This window comes from Pyrus communis, chromosome 1 (assembly GCF_041283825.1).
Source record: "Pyrus communis isolate YQ-2024b chromosome 1, ASM4128382v1, whole genome shotgun sequence".
Taxonomy (NCBI): Eukaryota; Viridiplantae; Streptophyta; class Magnoliopsida; order Rosales; family Rosaceae; genus Pyrus; species Pyrus communis.
The window spans coordinates 16,193,683-16,211,089 of record NC_142565.1 but is presented as its reverse complement, the minus strand read 5'-3'; the positions used below and the strand labels follow the sequence as shown (position 1 = coordinate 16,211,089).

General features: G+C 40.3%; 2 protein-coding genes across 2 annotated transcripts; one reads left to right on the top strand and one right to left on the bottom strand.

Annotated features, from left to right (window-relative positions):
- The first annotated feature begins 259 nt into the window (after nt 1-259).
- On the top strand, nt 260-4,472 carry LOC137721348 (uncharacterized). The gene is made up of 5 exons (XM_068460446.2): nt 260-1,857; nt 1,991-2,068; nt 2,547-2,761; nt 3,391-3,614; nt 3,736-4,472. Exons 1-5 carry the CDS (start codon nt 837-839, stop codon nt 4,385-4,387), a joined length of 2,190 nt encoding a protein of 729 aa, XP_068316547.2. The 5' UTR covers nt 260-836; the 3' UTR covers nt 4,388-4,472.
- A 474-nt stretch (nt 4,473-4,946) lies between these two features.
- Nucleotides 4,947-15,450, bottom strand: LOC137720878 (acyl-coenzyme A oxidase 2, peroxisomal). The gene is made up of 7 exons (XM_068459991.2): nt 14,753-15,450; nt 7,903-8,018; nt 6,411-7,291; nt 6,064-6,243; nt 5,809-5,975; nt 5,607-5,730; nt 4,947-5,388 (listed from the first exon to the last, which is right to left on the bottom strand). Exons 1-7 carry the CDS (start codon nt 15,196-15,198, stop codon nt 5,233-5,235), a joined length of 2,070 nt encoding a protein of 689 aa, XP_068316092.2. The 5' UTR covers nt 15,199-15,450; the 3' UTR covers nt 4,947-5,232.
- Nucleotides 15,451-17,407: the final 1,957 nt, after the last annotated feature.

Sequence of the window (17,407 nt, the reverse complement as noted above, 5' to 3'; positions counted from 1 at the left end):
TTTTGTTATAGATTTTATTAGATTAAATGTTAAGTCAGTCATTAAAGAAGTTCTAACCTACGACCTTATATAAGGATTCAACTCATTTTTACCCGTTAGTGAAGACCTACGATCTTAAATTTTAAAATTATATAACAGAAATAAATAAAGCAATATCACCAGAAGGTAGCGAGCAATAATATTTCTTAAAACGTTTTTCTTTTTCAATTAATTCTAAGTTTACACCCAAAGAAAAATAAAACAGAGAAAAGTAAGAAAGAGATAAAAAGGTTTTTTTTCCCTAGATTATTTTCCAAGAAATCAGACACAGAGTACGAGGCTCTCTGCTTTTTCTTTTCACATTTTCTTCACCTTTGTCTTCTTGACACGCTCAGTTTCTTTCTTTTTTTCTTTCTGATTTTTATTTTTGTTTGCGTGTGGGGGAGTCAGCTATCGCATTCATTGCCTTCAATCCGTCGGGGTTTGAAGTTTTCCGTTAATGGCTTCTCACTGATGGCCCCCAACCACTCCAACAGGTTGCCTCTGCACACTCCTGCTGCTGCTCTCTTCCTTCCCTTCCTTCCATGAAAACGGCTACTCTTCTCCCCTGAGTAGCTATCTTGCAAGTTTTTAGTTTTCCCCGACTGGGTTTTCATTTACTGCAAAACCCACATTTGCTTTTGGGGTTTGGGGTTTAAAGTGAGGGTTTTTCTTTGTGTTTTTACAGATTTTATTGAAAATTTGGGCTGTATATGCTTCCAGTGAAATGGGTTCTCTTTCCTTTTAGGAAGTCTTGTTTGGTTACTGAGAAAATGAGCGTTCTTTTGTGAACTGGTACCCAAATTTTCCGTCAAAAAATGGGTGCGACGAACTCCAAAACTGAGAAGGACGAAGCTCTGCGTCTGTGCAGAGAGCGTAAGAGATTGATCAAGCAAGCAATTGATTCAAGGTATGCTTTAGCAGCTTCTCATGTATCTTACACCAACTCTCTAAGAAACATTGGCATTGCCCTCCGCCGCTACGCCGAGGCTGAGGTGTTGCTAGAGTCGTCTCTCTCCACCTCCGACAAGACCCCATCGCACTCCTCCTACCCCTCGCCGTCGCCGTCACCTTTGGCCGACGCTTCGGACTCGCCTTTGTGCAACGAGAGGCCCGCTTCGCCTCCTGTGGCAAGGTTGAGTTATATGAGGTCAGGAGGTGCTGCTGCTGTGACGGTAAGGTTCAATCCGGTTAGCAGTAGTTACGTGGATGAGGATATTCCACTGCCGCCGCCGCCTCCTCCTCTGCCGGATGAAGATTCTTCCTGGGATTACTTTGATCCTGTGGATGAGAGTGAGAGCTTTAGGTTTGTGGGAAGTAGTGGAGTGGATGTGAATTTTGATGATGTCAAAGGGTGGAGACAGGGGAGGAGTGAAGAAGCTAGTCGTAGTGTGGAGGAGATGGGAAGATGGGCAAAGGTTGGATTAGATGGAAGTAAGGAACGTTTTGAAGTTTCTGGTAATTCAATGAACCAAAACGATAGTAGTGTAGATGGTAACGCGAATTCGCTAAACTCAGGAGTTGATGGGTCTCTGCAAACAGGCAATGGTGAAGGGAGACAGTTAGTTGTGGGATGCAATGCCAATGGTGGAGCTACAAGTTTGACAGGCAAAGTCGGTGTTGAGCAGTCTGGTTCAAAGAGGGAGAAGAATGTGGGGGAGAAGGATTTATGTGCAGAAAGAGAGGACCCTTCAGAGTTTATTACTCACAGAGCTAAAGATTTTCTTTCAAGCATAAAGGATATCGAGCACCGCTTCTTTAGGGCCGCAGAATCGGGAAGAGGGGTCTCCAGGATGCTTGAGTCAAACAAAATAAGGGTTGGATATTCGGAGGCAAAAGGTAAACGTTATATATTGGTTGGTGAATTAAATTTGAAGCACCTACTTGTGCAATTGATAATTTTAGTTGTCTGATGTTTTTTTCCTTCTTGGTTTCATAAACTGTTTATGACATTTCAAGTTTTTAATTGTAGGTACATCATCTGCTTTGGCTTTTCTCGTGCCTTTCCAGCTCGTTTTCTGCCCGGGAAAGACTGCACTTGTTTATCATGGTAAGTTGTTGCAATTGGTAAATCTCAAGCTAATTACAAGTTCAGTAAGTACTCAGTAATTTGTGGTTGGAAATGAATACATCTTTAACAATTGCAAGAATTTCCTTATGCCTATGCCCACTTGCTCATCACTTTTTGGTTTTGATTAATCCTAGTAATCCTTTGATCAGTCAAACGTCATTTATGTTACGGCTACGAGTTGTATCTCTGGCATAAAGATCAGATAAACACACTTCATCCGTTTAATTGTGTGATATATGTATTCTGCAGGAAAGCATGCGAATTTGTTGTATGGCATTAACTGTGGAATAAGCTGGTTCACTTTAAGTTACATGTCGTTTGCATAAGATGAAGCCAAACAAATGAAGCCTTATTCAACCTACCCTTATTTTATTTAACTTAGGACCACTTTTTTTCACAATGATTAGAATCTCCTTTGTGTTTTCCTACCATAATATGTGATCAAAATGTTTTGCAGATCCTACTCAACATGGAACCAAAATTATTACTTGGAAGCGGTCAACATCTTCGAGGTCATCTTCGTCAAGGAATCCTCTTCCCACAGTAACAAAAGAGGATGCTGATGACAGTGGCAGTGATTTTATTGAAGAGTTTTGCATGATTGCCGGAAGTCATTCCTCCACTCTGGAGAGACTATATGCCTGGGAAAGAAAACTCTATGACGAAGTAAAGGTACTTTATTGAATCCTCTGCATTTTTTTTTTTATTGTAAAGATTTATGTTCTTATTGTATCTATTGTAGCATCCTTTTGGACGTACTTCCTTGTGATCTGCTTACCCTGATTCAACACAATTATGTGAGGATATAAAAAACTTCATTTACATTACCCCCTCGTACCTTGCATTTTAGCCTTCAATTCCACATTTTGATCTTTTTAAAAAGTCAGAAACTTTTCCCTATTAATGAGTGATTTGCATGTGTTTTCCTCTTTCCTGTGTAATCAGTCCATTTTCCGATAATCTTGTAATCTTGTAATCTGGTATTTGTTGAGATAGTTTAAGCATCAGTTAATCTGCTTATGTACCTTTAAATGCTCATGAAATTTGATCTATAACCTTGTAGTCATAGAACCATGAAATTTGATCTGCAAGCTTCTGGTCATAGGTATATGGAATAGGTATTGCTGGAAACATCAATTTTTAATGGTATCTTGTGAATTGTGTTTTTCTCTAACATGAAATACAGGAGAAAAGATAAATATAAAGAGTTTTTTCTCTGTCCAGATTGATTGTATATCATGCTTTTCGTTTTATAGTTTTTTTGTATAATCGTCCCCTCATTTCTATTTTGGTTCTTGTAGGCAAGTGAATCTATCAGGAAGGTGTATGACCGGAAATGTGATCAACTTAGGAATCAATTTGCAAACGATTGTAGCAGTCAAGTTATTGATAAAACCCGGGCGATTGTGAAGGATCTACATTCACGAATAAGAGTGGCAATTCATGCTGTTGATTCAATATCAAAGCGGATTGAGAAAATGAGAGACGAAGAATTGCATCCACAACTTTTAGAACTTACTCAGGGGTAAGTAGAATCCTCATGTTCTCATTGGTTGGATCCAGTTGGTTATTTTCCGTCCTGAAATTCATATTATTTGTATCAAAACATCACTAATCTTGGGTAGATGAACGGTGATTTTATGTAGATTGACGAGAATGTGGAAGGCCATGCTTGAATGCCATCATGCGCAATATATAACCATCTCACTCGCATATCATTCAAAGAGCTCAACAGTGACTTCCCAAAGAGATTCCCGCAGGCAGATCATGGCTCAACTTTTGGATGAGATTGAGTGTTTCGGCTTAAGCTTTGCAAATTGGATCAACAGCCATTCAACATACGTGGAAGCTCTCAATGGTTGGCTGCAAAACTGCATCATGCAACCACGGGAGCGTACCAAAAGCAGAAGGCCATTTTCCCCTCGGCGAGTTGTGGCCCCACCTATATTTGTTCTCTTTCGAGATTGGGCAGCTGGGATCAGAGCATTGCCTTCCACTGAACTTACAGATGCAATCAGGACCTTCTTATCAGATCTGCGTCATTTGATGGAACAAGAAGCAGTTGCACAGAAAAACCAGGGGACAGCTGATGCAAACAACGGAGAAGCAGAGAACAAAGCAGAAGAGAACAGCGAAGAATCATCTCCAAACCTGAGCTGCGTACATACAAGCTTGACAAAGGTTCTCGATAGACTAACTAAATTTTCGGAGGCATCATTAAAGATGTATGAAGATATCAGACAGAAAAGCGAAGCAGCTCGAATTGCATATCTCAACTGCAGGCCTGTTAGATACTGAGTTTATGTAATTAAACATATATTCATCTCTTAAATTTGTGACTGGACTGGATATAGGTTTCTAAAGAGCAAGTTTTTGGTGTTTTTGGGCAGTGCGTTCAATTTTACAACTGAATTAGGATGAGTTTTGCGCCAATATTTTGAACTTTTTTCTTCGCGATTGGTTTTATTAGTATACGCTTAATCTCGACTCTTGATTATACTTTGATATTTTGGAGTCCCGTTCTCCTAATCACCAGGTGACCTAAGAATTCATCGTCACTCACCCTTGCATATCGAAGGGTGATATTTAAACACTAAAAGCACAATGACTTGTTCTTTACCCATGATATCAACTCTAAGAGAACATGAATTTCTTCGTCACCAGATGATCAAGAGAACAATACTGTCGTTTTTGACCTCCTTATGGGGTGTCAAAAACCACAGCCAAAACTGAAGAAGCCCGAAGAAGGAAAAACTGTTGAGTGACCATGAGTGAGTGATCATGCACCTCTTGATAAAGTTAATAAAGACGTATGCAAATTACGATTTAGAGGGTACCTTTAGCACACACAAGCATATCAAGCACGAATTGCCTTTCTAATAAGAATTGCTGTTTGATAGTTTTACAACAGAACATGATATAGTCCTGCATTGTGAGACCAATAACCACCTTTTCCCTACGAACTCTCACCGATCAATTATTGTAACGAACCAAAAAATATTTTCGAAACTTACAGTAAGGAAGAACAAGAACTCCCTTTCACCAATCATCATTCCTATGTTAAGCCAATTTGGCATAGACAATTATGCAAACATATAATTCCTGCTTTCTTTTGCTCAAAAAGGAAAGAAGTTCAGTGGGAATTAAAATCCGACGTAGTGTGTGTAGTGTGAGTAGGCATCCGACTGCATTGCAATTGGGGCTCTTGTGACATAATCTGGAATGTCAAATGTGTCTACAAGTTCCCTTGCTATATTTCTCACCTGGAAACTCAGGTACTCCATCAGTTTGTGAATTGCCTACGCAAACAGAAACGAGAATTCAGTCTAATTTGAATTTTTAGGGCATTTCTTCAAAGCCATGCAGGCTACATTTTATGTTTACTTCTATCGTATTCAGGCTTAAACACAGTTTCCATAATCCTGAGTCGTAGTGATTGCATAAAAAGCAGAATTATAGGAAATATTTCTTCTTTTCATGATTCATAGGAATATTAGTCGAGGTAAGATTTGAATACCTTAGCTTTGTTTGGTGCAACATAATCAACATTACGATAGGTTCCTATGTCTTTCCAAATGCGCTCCAATGCATAAAGATCACAGACGAGTTTCAGAGCAGCTCGAGAACTTGGATCTGGACAGCTGGCACAAAACCCATTTTAAAAACTTAAAATCATAACGGAAAGGAACTAATGTGAGTAACAGAGATCTAAGAATTACTTCTGGACAGCTTCAACAAACTTGGCAAGGATGACAGACTCAATATGGGACTCCGCCAGAGTCAAAAGGTGATTTAAGCATCGATTCCATGCACCAAAACTGCCAAGAGTTTTGGAATGCTTGCGCAGTCTTACTGCAACACTTTGAAGTAATCGAGAAGTTCGGTACTGCAGGAGGAAAATTATGTGACAAGAGTTTCAGCTTGTTATATACACTAAGAGAGGATTTTGATCATAAAACCAAGTAAAAACTCACTCTGAAAGCATCCAACTGGAACTTAGGATCTCGCAAATGGTCTTCAGTTTCCCATCGAGCAGTCACTGGATTTGGCTGAGATAGATACGAGTTCATGGACTCTCTGAGGTAGTTCCATGTGACAGTGAGTGTCCCGCCTTGAAATTTCTCCTTATATTGCTTCAACAGATCACCCGCAACCTGTGTCACCAGTAAAAACTCAGAGTAGAAAATTGCCTGTAATAATTTTTTTGGCAAATCTATTTCATTTCTTGTTGTGTACCCATAATTGTTCTATCCTATGAAAAATTCTAGATGATGAAAGAAAATAAAATATTCCAAGGTAGAGAATGTGATTTGTTCGAAACCTGTTGTAGAAGCACTGTATTGTCCCCCTCAAACGTCTGAAAAATGTCATGGTCATTCCTCAGGCTACCGAAGCGGTTGACAGCAGCATACCCATGGCCTCCACAAGATTCCCTGCAGATACTTAATGACTTTGCAGTATATGCTGTCACATAAGCCTTGAGCCCTGCTGAAAGCGAATGGACGTCACCAACCAATTGTTCATCATGAAACTTTTTCATCTCTGAATATTTCTCCACCAAATGCAACGTGGCAAAATGGAATGCATAAGTTGAAGCCAGCATGGGCATTAACTTGTGTTGTTGAGACTGATAATCAAGAATACTAACTTCAGGTTGCTTGGGAGGACCAAACTGCTGGCGCAGTAGAGAATATCGGATTGCAATTGTGGCAGCAATCTTCAGGACGCTAACCGAAGAATATGCAAGACCGACCCTTCCACCTACAAGTTCACCTAGAGTGGCAGCAAATCTTTTATTTATAGATGGTAAACTACTTGTGTATTTCCCGTCCCGGGAGACATCTCCAAACCGATTAAGAAGATTATCACGAGGGATTCTCACTGAGCAGAATCTTAATGCTCCATTGTCTACCCCATTCAGACCAACCTTGTGGCCACAATCATGTATCTCAATTCCAGGAAGAGTTTGGTGGGTCTTGAAATCCCTTATTGGCACAATGAAGGCATGGACACCCATATCAGTAATACCTTTAGTGTCATGAGTCGGCAACATCAGCTTAGCGAAAACAGTAGCAAACTTTCCATGAACAGCAGCATTGCCAATCCACCATTTGATGGCCCCATCATTGGGTGTGTCGATTATAAATTCATCTGTGAGTGGATCAAAAGCTGCCACTGTTTGTAGACCTTGAACATTTGAGCCTTATGCGCAGGGAAAAGAAATAATGAATAAGGTTTAGATATGAATTCTGGATTTAGTAATAAAACAGTGCCTAAGAAATAAAGAGCATAAAATGAAAAACAACTAAGAAATCTGAATCAAAAGATGATAGAGAATCACAACGAACCAGCCTCTTCAAAAAACTTTAAATGGATAATCATCACCGATAAATCAAAGATTCAAAAGTGGATGTTAGTCATTATAAATGTTTCAGCACCCTGTCTATATCAACTCCAACACTCCAAACAAAGTAACAAGTTGTCAAGATAAATCTTGGAGAACTATCTTCATAATCACGCACACTAAACTTTTTTCTCATTGGATGCTTTATTGAACGTGATTTGACCTTCTCACCGTAATACTATTCATTAAGAATAAAAATCTGGGCTTTCACGAAAACAAAAACTGTAAAAGGTAGATGCTTTTTAAATGCATATGTGTATGTGGCGCACACCAATTTTTCCACAGAACCACTCAATGAATGTATGGATAAACTTAAAATGTCCCAGCATTACATATCATCGTAATATCAACTTATGCTAAACAAGGAACAAGGAACAAGTAAAAGAATGGTAGTAGCAAAACAGCTCACCATGATGTAGTTCGGTCATAGCAAAACAACCTGGATACTCCATATTGTCGATACCATCAAAATATTTATCCTTGTGCTTTTTGGTTCCTAAGTTAAGCACAGAACCTCCCCAAAGACTGCACAAGTAATAAAAAAATCAGGGCAGAACGAAAAATATATTGTACAGCTAGTGCAATTAAGCATTACACTATGTTTCTGGCACACGAACATTGGAAAGCAGAGGTCCCTTAACAAGTTTACGAGACATGTAATTACATCATTTGAATCCAAGCACCAAATATCAGCAATAAAGCATGTGATCTTTGAACAATGAACTCTGCAGAACCTGCACTTTAATAGAAACTTCTACCTGTTAACCCAAGTCAATCTGCCGTTTCATCCACTCCATGATTTGATGCTCCACATGCAGTGCAGAATCCTAGTCAGCAAGCATGGGTGTATGTACCTGCCATCATCCACTGTACTTTACAGATTGGAAGCATATTCCCACGTTAAGAATGTATGACTATGCATAGTGGACAACAAGGATGCCACTTCCAGTGGCTTTGTTTATTAGCATGCGTATGTAGTAAAGCTGCCACTTCCAGTGGCTTTGTTTATTAGCATGCGTATGTAGTAAAGCTGTATTGTATATATATCTCTGCTGCAATTGCTGTTTCATAGACAGCAAGGATGCCACTTCCAGTGGCTTTGTTTATTAGCATGCGTATGTAGTAAAGCTGTATATATATCTCTGCTGCAATTGCAGCAGATTAAGATTAAAGATTTATAGATTGGATCCAACTTTATAAACAACTCTACACACCTTACCAGATTCCTATAAAGAAACAATTAGCTTGAAAAGGGCGGAAGAAGGATTGCTGCAGTTGTGAAGTTCAGTGGGAAGCCTACCGAAGATATTGTTTGTGCGAAGGAGAAAGCACTGCGTGCTAGTTTTTTATATGGTATCTAGAGCTTTTTTTGTCTAAACGACAAAGATCCTAATCTGTTATTCTGTCCCTCATCGCTTCCATGGCTGGAAACAATGTCCCTGCTATCAACCCTAATCCCCAAACAACCACCTTTCAACCTTTTTCCATTATCGTCAATATCAAACTTGATAGAACCAACTACCCACTGTGGTTGGCTCAAATTCTCCCTATTTTAAAAAGCCGGGACTTGATGGGGTATGTTGATGGCACCTTGGTGTGTCCCCCAAAACATGTTGCTGGTTTGACAACCGTGAATCCTGCGTACACAACGTGGGTGCAACAGGATCAAATGATCCTTAGCTGGATTAATGGATCTCTGACTGCGTCTGTCTTGTCTGTGGTGGCAAGCAAAAGAACTGCTCGAGCTACTTGGGAAGCTCTGGAGCAAAGGTATGCATCCACGTCTCAGAATCGTATTTTGTTTCTACGGAATGAATTGTTGCAGACCAAAAAAGGTGATCTCTCTGTGGCGGATTACCTTGATCGCATGAATGTGATTGCTGACAATCTTGCTCTTGCTGGGCAACCTGTGAGTGATGATGATCTGGTCCAGATTGTGTTGAATAATCTTGGACCAGCGTATGAGATGACTGTGAGCGCAGCACAAGCTCGTGACAACCCTATCACTTATCCTGCCCTTGAATCCTTGCTGCTGACAACAGAAAGGAGAATGGTGGAACACAATGTTCCGTTGGTTGAAGGAGCCACTGTTAATGCCTTCGTGGCTTCTCGAGGACGTGGGGGTGGTCGTTCTCGTGGTGGTGGACGCGGGAACTACTCACATCGTGGTGGTGCTCAACGAGGTCCCAATCCTCGCCATTACAATGCTTCGCAGAATAATCAAGGTACTGGCGAAAGGTTTGTTTCTAGTGGTGATAGAATTGTGTGTCAAATATGTGGTAAACCAGGTCATCCTGCGTTGGATTGCTACCAGCGCATGAACACTGCCTTTGAAGGACGAATTCCGGCCAAACGACTCTCGGCCATGACTTCTTCACCAATTACTCTTAACAAACAGCAGAATGGTTCTTGGCTCCTAGACACAGGAGCCAATGCACACATTACTCCTGACATTCAGAATCTGGCCAATCCAAAAGAGTATCACGGGAATGAAGGAGTAGGAGGTGTAGGTAATCACACGGGCATCTCAATTGCACATTATGGTTCCAGTAAACTTCAAACTAAATCTTGCTCATTTGTTTTACGTGACATTCTTCATTGCCCAACTGCCTCCACTAATATCCTTTCTGCTCATCAGTTTACCCTAGATAATGATTGTTACTTACTTATTTTTCCCCATGTTTTCCTTGTAAAGGACCTCAAGACACGGAAGACGCTTTTCCGAGGGAGATGTGAGAATGGGTTGTACCCATTTCCAAATGGCAGTGGCTGTCGTAAGCATTCTGTTACTGCATGTGTGGGAGTTCGAGTGTCGGTTCAAAAGTGGCATGCACGTCTTGGCCATCCTGCAAAACCAATAATCAAGTTTTTAATTTCAAATAAATTGGTACCAATTCATGGTACCTCTGATGTACGCTTTTGTGAGTCATGTCCTCTAGGTAAAAGTACTAAATTACCTTTCCAATCGTCAGAGTCTAGGTCTCAATTTCCTTTGCAACTTATTCATTCAGATGTGTGGTGTTCTCCAATTCCTTCTAACGAAGGTTTTCGTTATTATTTGTTGTTTGTAGATGATTATTCGCGATATTCATGGATTTTTCCCATGAAACAAAAATCTGAAGTTTTTGCCATATTTGTGAAGTTTAAAGCCAAAGTTGAAAATATGTTTAACCAATCCATAAAAACTCTTCAATGTGATGAAGGTGGTGAATATAAGAATCATTCTTTTCAAAGGTTTCTTGATATTCATGGTATTTCTCAACGTTTTTCTTGCCCTAAACATCCTGAACAAAATGGTTTAGCTGAACGAAAACATCGACATATTGTCGAAACTGCCATGGTTATGCTTGCTCAGTCTTTCATGTCAACTTCGTTTTGGTTTGATGCATGCTCAACTGCCACATATCTAATAAATAGATTACCTACTCGTGTATTATTTGATACATCTCCGTTTGAGAAATTATTTCAAAGAAAACCCAATTATGAGTTTTTGAAGGTGTTTGGTTGCCGTTGCTTTCCATGGCTAACACCATACACGCAAAACAAGTTACAATCAAAATCAAAGTCCTGTGTTTTTCTTGGATATTCTTTGAACCATCAAGGATACAGATGCTTGGACATGACCACAAGACGAGTTTATTTGTCTCGCCATGTTCTATTCGACGAGGACTCATTCCCTTTTAAGGGACTCACATCTCCTTCTGACAGTGTCGACGAACAAGGTAACAATTTTTTCCCTCATATCTTAACTAACTTTCCATTACCCACTACTCCACCATCCATGGTTGAACCTGTATCCCAGCTCAACCCACCTTTAGACCCTAACCTTTCTATAGGACCCTCACTATCATCAAATGAGCAAGTTTTAGTAACTGAACATCGTGTGCAACCCACTGTCCCTAGTGATACTGGACATTCTATGACTACACGGTCTAAATTAGGGGTTCTCAAACCAAATCCAAAATATGCTATGCATGTTGCACTTGATAACACTCTTGTTGAGCCTACCTGTTTCAGTCAGGCAGTCAAACATCAGGCGTGGAGAGAAGCTATGGCGCAGGAGTTTAATGCCCTACAAAGAAATGGAACTTGGAGCTTAGTTCCGTACAATTCTACAATGAATGTGCTACCCAACAAATGGGTGTTTAAAATTAAACGTCATGCTGATGGCACTCTTGAGCGTCATAAAGCTCGATTAGTTGCCAATGGTTTTCATCAGAAAGCTGGTGTGGATTACACCGAAACTTTCAGCCCTGTAGTCAAGCATAGCACCATTCGACTCGTGTTGAGTCTTGCTGTGTCAAAGAAGTGGCCTGTACGCCAACTTGATGTGCAGAATGCGTTTTTGCATGGATATTTAAATGAACATGTTTACATGAGACAACCATCAGGCTTCATTGACAACCAGTTTCCTCAGCATGTATGTAAGCTACATCGATCTCTTTATGGTCTCAAACAAGCGCCTAGGGCTTGGTTTCAACGGTTCTCTGATTTCTTGTTTCAACTAGGGTTTGAGGAATCTACGTGTGATTACAGCCTTTTTGTGTTTGACAGGCAGGGTGTATATATTATTCTGTTAATTTATGTTGATGACATTCTTATAACAGGGAACAATTCACGCCAGGTGGCTCATTTGATTCAGAAACTTGGTAGTTTGTTTCTAATGAAAGATTTGGGACCGCTCAGTTATTTCTTAGGCATTGAAGTAAAGTATAATGGTGATGCCATGCATCTGTGTCAGTCTAAATATGCACTGGATCTCCTCACTCGCACAAAATTCACAGATGCCAAACCTATTTCTACTCCTGTGTCGTCTGGTCAGAAACTGAGTGCTCATATTGGCGATCCTTACGTCAAACCAGATATGTATCGCAGTGTTGTGGGGGCGCTCCAGTACCTCACCATCACACGACCTGATATGTCCTACGCTGTGAATCAAGTGTGCCAGTTTATGCATTCCCCGAAACACACACACTGGATGGCAGTCAAGAGAATTCTTCGGTATCTAAAGGCTACATATAATCATGGCTTACTGTATCAACCAGGAACTGCTACGTTGACAGCTTATTCGGATGCAGATTATGCTGGCAACCCTGATACTCGTCATTCTACGGGTGGTTTCTGTGTTTATTTGGGTTCTAATCTTGTTTCTTGGAGTTCAAAGAAGCAGAAGACCGTTTCACGTTCGAGTGCAGAAGCGGAGTATCGCCAGTTAGCTTATACTGCTGCAGAATTATCATGGTTAAGGTCTCTCTACAAAGATCTTCATTTAAATTTGGTTCCACCAACCATTTGGTGTGACAACATCTCCTCAATTGCCCTGGCGTCCAATCCAGTCTTCCACTCGCGCACTAAGCATCTGGAGGTCGACTACCATTATGTTCGTGAAAAGGTGGTTCGCAAACAGCTCGTAGTAAGTTATGTGTGTTCTCAAGACCAGCTTGCTGACATTTTTACTAAAGGCCTCTCTTCTTCACGATTTAAGTTTCTTGTCTCCAAGCTTCCAGTTGTTCCCCCACCTGTTCGCTTGCGGGGGGCTGTTAACCCAAGTCAATCTGCCGTTTCATCCACTCCATGATTTGATGCTCCACATGCAGTGCAGAATCCTAGTCAGCAAGCATGGGTGTATGTACCTGCCATCATCCACTGTACTTTACAGATTGGAAGCATATTCCCACGTTAAGAATGTATGACTATGCATAGTGGACAACAAGGATGCCACTTCCAGTGGCTTTGTTTATTAGCATGCGTATGTAGTAAAGCTGCCACTTCCAGTGGCTTTGTTTATTAGCATGCGTATGTAGTAAAGCTGTATTGTATATATATCTCTGCTGCAATTGCTGTTTCATAGACAGCAAGGATGCCACTTCCAGTGGCTTTGTTTATTAGCATGCGTATGTAGTAAAGCTGTATATATATCTCTGCTGCAATTGCAGCAGATTAAGATTAAAGATTTATAGATTGGATCCAACTTTATAAACAACTCTACACACCTTACCAGATTCCTATAAAGAAACAATTAGCTTGAAAAGGGCGGAAGAAGGATTGCTGCAGTTGTGAAGTTCAGTGGGAAGTCTACCTTCCACAATGCATTGCAAATATAATAGAATTTCTACCTTCCAATTTATCCATAACCTTCCCATCTCAGAACATTCAAATTGCACAACAAAACACGGATTCTATTACAAGTTTCTCATCACATGAAAACTATCTGGATGGTCTCAAACTGTTCATAAAATTTATTTTTCTGTTATAGTCCCAATCTTGATGCAGTCCACTATTAACTTATATTTTAAACACCCTCCCTCGTAAAGGGCATCCAAATGTGAACTATTTCTAATTAAATAGGGAAAGACACAGCAGAAGGAAAATTTGAGCACTAGATTTCCTCTCCCTAGCATGAAAATTTTTGTTGGGTAATCACGGCTCCCAAATTATAAGATTTTGAGTGTGGTCCAACACTCTGTTTTTGTCCAACAGTTTTGTTCATAGACATGGCACAGCACTTGAAAATAACACGCTAACTCATCCAACTCCAATTCATTGGTCAAGATCCTTGTTTCCCTCCTTTTGTTGCAATCAACAATTTAAGGGGATTTTCACATTTGGGATTTGGGCACAAGCTATTAACCAAACACAACACCAAACAAAGGCCAATGAAGGGGATTACCGATCAAACAAATTCGGTGCCCTTTATACTCAAAATTTTCATGAACTGCATCCGTCAGTGGTGTGTATACAATTGTAACAGCACACCGAAACATCAACATCTACAGCAATAATTCTTTATCCATTTACATTATCTATTACATCTGTATCTATTACATCTCTATGGACATGTCTTTCCACTGCAGTGCGAATGCGTCTGATGCGCATATTTTAGCCCTATCTTATGGAGCAGTAAAACATTTAGTGCAATAGCAATCAATCCGAAAACAATTACAATACAGAGAGTGCAATAAACAGATATACCATAAATAATCTAGCAAGAAGGAAACCTATTCGAGGAGTTAGATGACTTCGCCAAATCGAACAATAAAACACAAAGAATCATGCTCAGCATAAGTCTTACCACTTCAATAATCAAAAACCACAAAACCCACATCAAAAACACCCTCATTCTCCCAATTGGTTTTACGGTAGAACCTCAGCTTCTTCAAAATTCCCACCCAAACTTAAAACACCAAGCGATCAGCACCCGAAAAATGCCACAAAAATCAATGAAAAAAGATTAGAGCAGTACTAGTAGTAATAATCACCTGTACTGCACCCCCATCTTAATCCCGAGAGACATGTCAACGCTGCCAACGGCCTCCAAAATAGCAAAGTACTTAGCCGGGTCATCGACGACGTACCGGAAAGGCCTGATCCCAGCCTCTCTCACCAACCCCACAAGCTGCTTCATGCAAAGCTCCCGGTGGTCGTCCTTCAAAATCTCCACCGGGGTCTGAAGCTCCGGCCGCTTGTTGAAGTAATCCAACACTCTGTCCTGGATTTCCCGGTGCTTGCCTCTCATATAGTTTGAGAGGCTGATCGTGTCCACCGTCAGCTTCGCCACCTTGGAAGCGCACTCCACCAGCTCAAGCTGCTGAGCTGCGTCGTTTCGGGGAAATGGGTAATTGGGGGTCAGGTGCAGGGACAACCGTTGGATGCGGCGGCTGACGGCCTGGGATTCGTCCTCCGCCGTTGGATCTGGGCTTTGCATCTTCTTTTGATTGATCTCGGAGACGGAGAGATTAGGAGGAGGTTGGGTGGTTTCGTGGGGAAGAAAGAATTGAACAATTAGAATTGGGAAGATCTTCAGGTTCGGTTAATTATACGGCAGTGGGTGATGACGTGGAGAAAGATGATTGGTGAGGGAAGTTGGCAGTTGGCCTTGGCGCGCATTTCAATGTCACGGCGGTTGATGTCATCTAACATTATGGGTTTTGGGATTATATTTGTTGTCGTCATGTATAGTTGCGTTAATAAATGGGTTATTATTTAAGGAGGCGTTTGTTTGCCCTCACTAAGTTGGACTGGACTGTACTAGCTATTAGTCCAATACTGTGTTTGTTCCATGCTGGGACTAACATTAATGAGACTAAATGGGACTAGCATGGACAAAACCCTTCACTAAGAGGTCTTAGCGAGACCCCCCAATAACCATGGGACTAGCTAAGACTATCTTCTCTTTCTCGTCCTCGTCATGCTCAACGACCACTCTCGACAGACTACTCATCATCTCCGGTCACCTAGATCAATCATTAACTTTCCGACTCTCTTTCAGATCCATTTCACAACCAACTTTCATACAAAATATACCAAATTGAAGCTGGGAGTGACAAGATTACGATTTTACTTGAATCGAGGCCAAAATGTGGTCGAATGTGGCTGGAAAATGGCCTGGAAGTCTCGGCCTGTTTGGGCTTCTTCAAATCCATGACAGATTCGAGCATTCAAAGCTAAGATCTCGGTCCAGGGATGGTGATGAATTTTTTGGCGGTGCTAACTTCATCCAATTTAACGAGGAAATGGTAGGAAAAAACGAAGAAAAAGATAAGATCATAATAAAATATTAATAATTTATATATTAAATAATATAATATTATAATTTGTTATTATCCAGCTTCTTAGTCCAATACTGCACCAAACGCTTCACTAAGTTAGTCCAGTTTAGTCTAGTCTAAGCCAGTCCAGCTTAGTCCTTGAAGCTAATCCAGTCCGAGATAGTCCAGCGCAACAAACGCCCCCTAAATGAGTTTGTTCTTATTTGTGACATATTATTTTGTTTGTAAATCTTGTTTATAAATTTGGGCTTGAACTTGAGTTTGGAGTTTGGGGTGTGATGTTATGAGTACCGCACATACCTAAAAACACATCACATATTTAAAACATTTCACACTTATCTCTTTTAAACAAAAAAAATTATCTTAATACATCCTCTTTACTGACCGAAAATATCCTCACACCTCACACATTCCACACACACCCCACACCGAAATCTACCTCAAGTCTTCATCTTGTCCAAAATCAAAATTTTTAAGTCTTTGTCTTCAGCACAAACACAGTGCGCATGATTCTAGCATTTCAAGGTTTTTGTCCATTTAGGGGAATTAGACTCCAAATGTGAATTTGATTTTAAACTCAGAAGCAGCTACTTTTCTGGCTTTTCTTAAATAAGAAACCATGAATGAGCTAGTTGATTGTGCTATAGCAGTATCCTTCCAGCTTCCCGATTTTGATATGATGCTTGAATGAAATTGCATCTCCACCCGTCCTAAGAAATAAATAGCAAACACGCTTGAATAATTCTTAGCAAAGAAGAAAAAAATACTACTTCACTATCTCAAAGAAGATTTGAATTTTTCAGAGAATATGTTATGGTGCGGAATACTTAAACATTTGGTTAAAAAAACATAACGCCAAGACATTGCGAGTGCATCTACGACAATTGGTTAGGGGTTCTCCTTGGATACCCTGTTTACACAATTGGTAGTCCTTGTTCTTCAACACTGTTTACATAATTGTTGCTAACAGATTGGATTATAACAGGTTTGGCATCGTAATTTTTGTTGTTGTTTGGTAGTATTCGCAAGCAAATTAAACTTGTTCGGGACGAAATCATTGAAGAGTTCAAGCCTCAACTATAAGAATTTTTTAAATTTTACACAATTAAATTAGGACTGCAAGAACTATGAAATTTTTGGAAAATCCCACTTTTCCCTCGGGGTTCGAGGCTTCTCATTGCGAACCCCCCCCCCCCCCCCCCCCCCCGACGTAACAGTAGGACTCCTTCATCAATTAGAACAATAAGAAAAGTTGGGCCCTATATATATAATGAGTTAATGAAAACCCTATGATATCAGGAAACGTTACCGGTTTCCTGGTAAAATCCTAAATATAGGCCATTACTTGTCCATTACTTTTCTTAG

Excerpts from the sequence above, each read along its gene's own strand:
- LOC137720878 (XM_068459991.2), bottom strand. The coding sequence starts at position 15,198 with ATGCAAAGCCCAGATCCAACGGCGGAGGACGAATCCCAGGCCGTCAGC. Across the intron at positions 7,292-7,902 it reads TATGACCGAACTACATCATG|GCTCAAATGTTCAAGGTCTA; the intron begins GTGAGCTGTTTT and ends CCTGCGCATAAG. Across the intron at positions 5,731-5,808 it reads TTTGTTGAAGCTGTCCAGAA|CTGTCCAGATCCAAGTTCTC; the intron begins GTAATTCTTAGA and ends GTTTTGTGCCAG.
- LOC137721348 (XM_068460446.2), top strand. The coding sequence starts at position 837 with ATGGGTGCGACGAACTCCAAAACTGAGAAGGACGAAGCTCTGCGTCTG. Across the intron at positions 2,069-2,546 it reads GACTGCACTTGTTTATCATG|ATCCTACTCAACATGGAACC; the intron begins GTAAGTTGTTGC and ends AATGTTTTGCAG. Across the intron at positions 3,615-3,735 it reads CTTTTAGAACTTACTCAGGG|ATTGACGAGAATGTGGAAGG; the intron begins GTAAGTAGAATC and ends GATTTTATGTAG.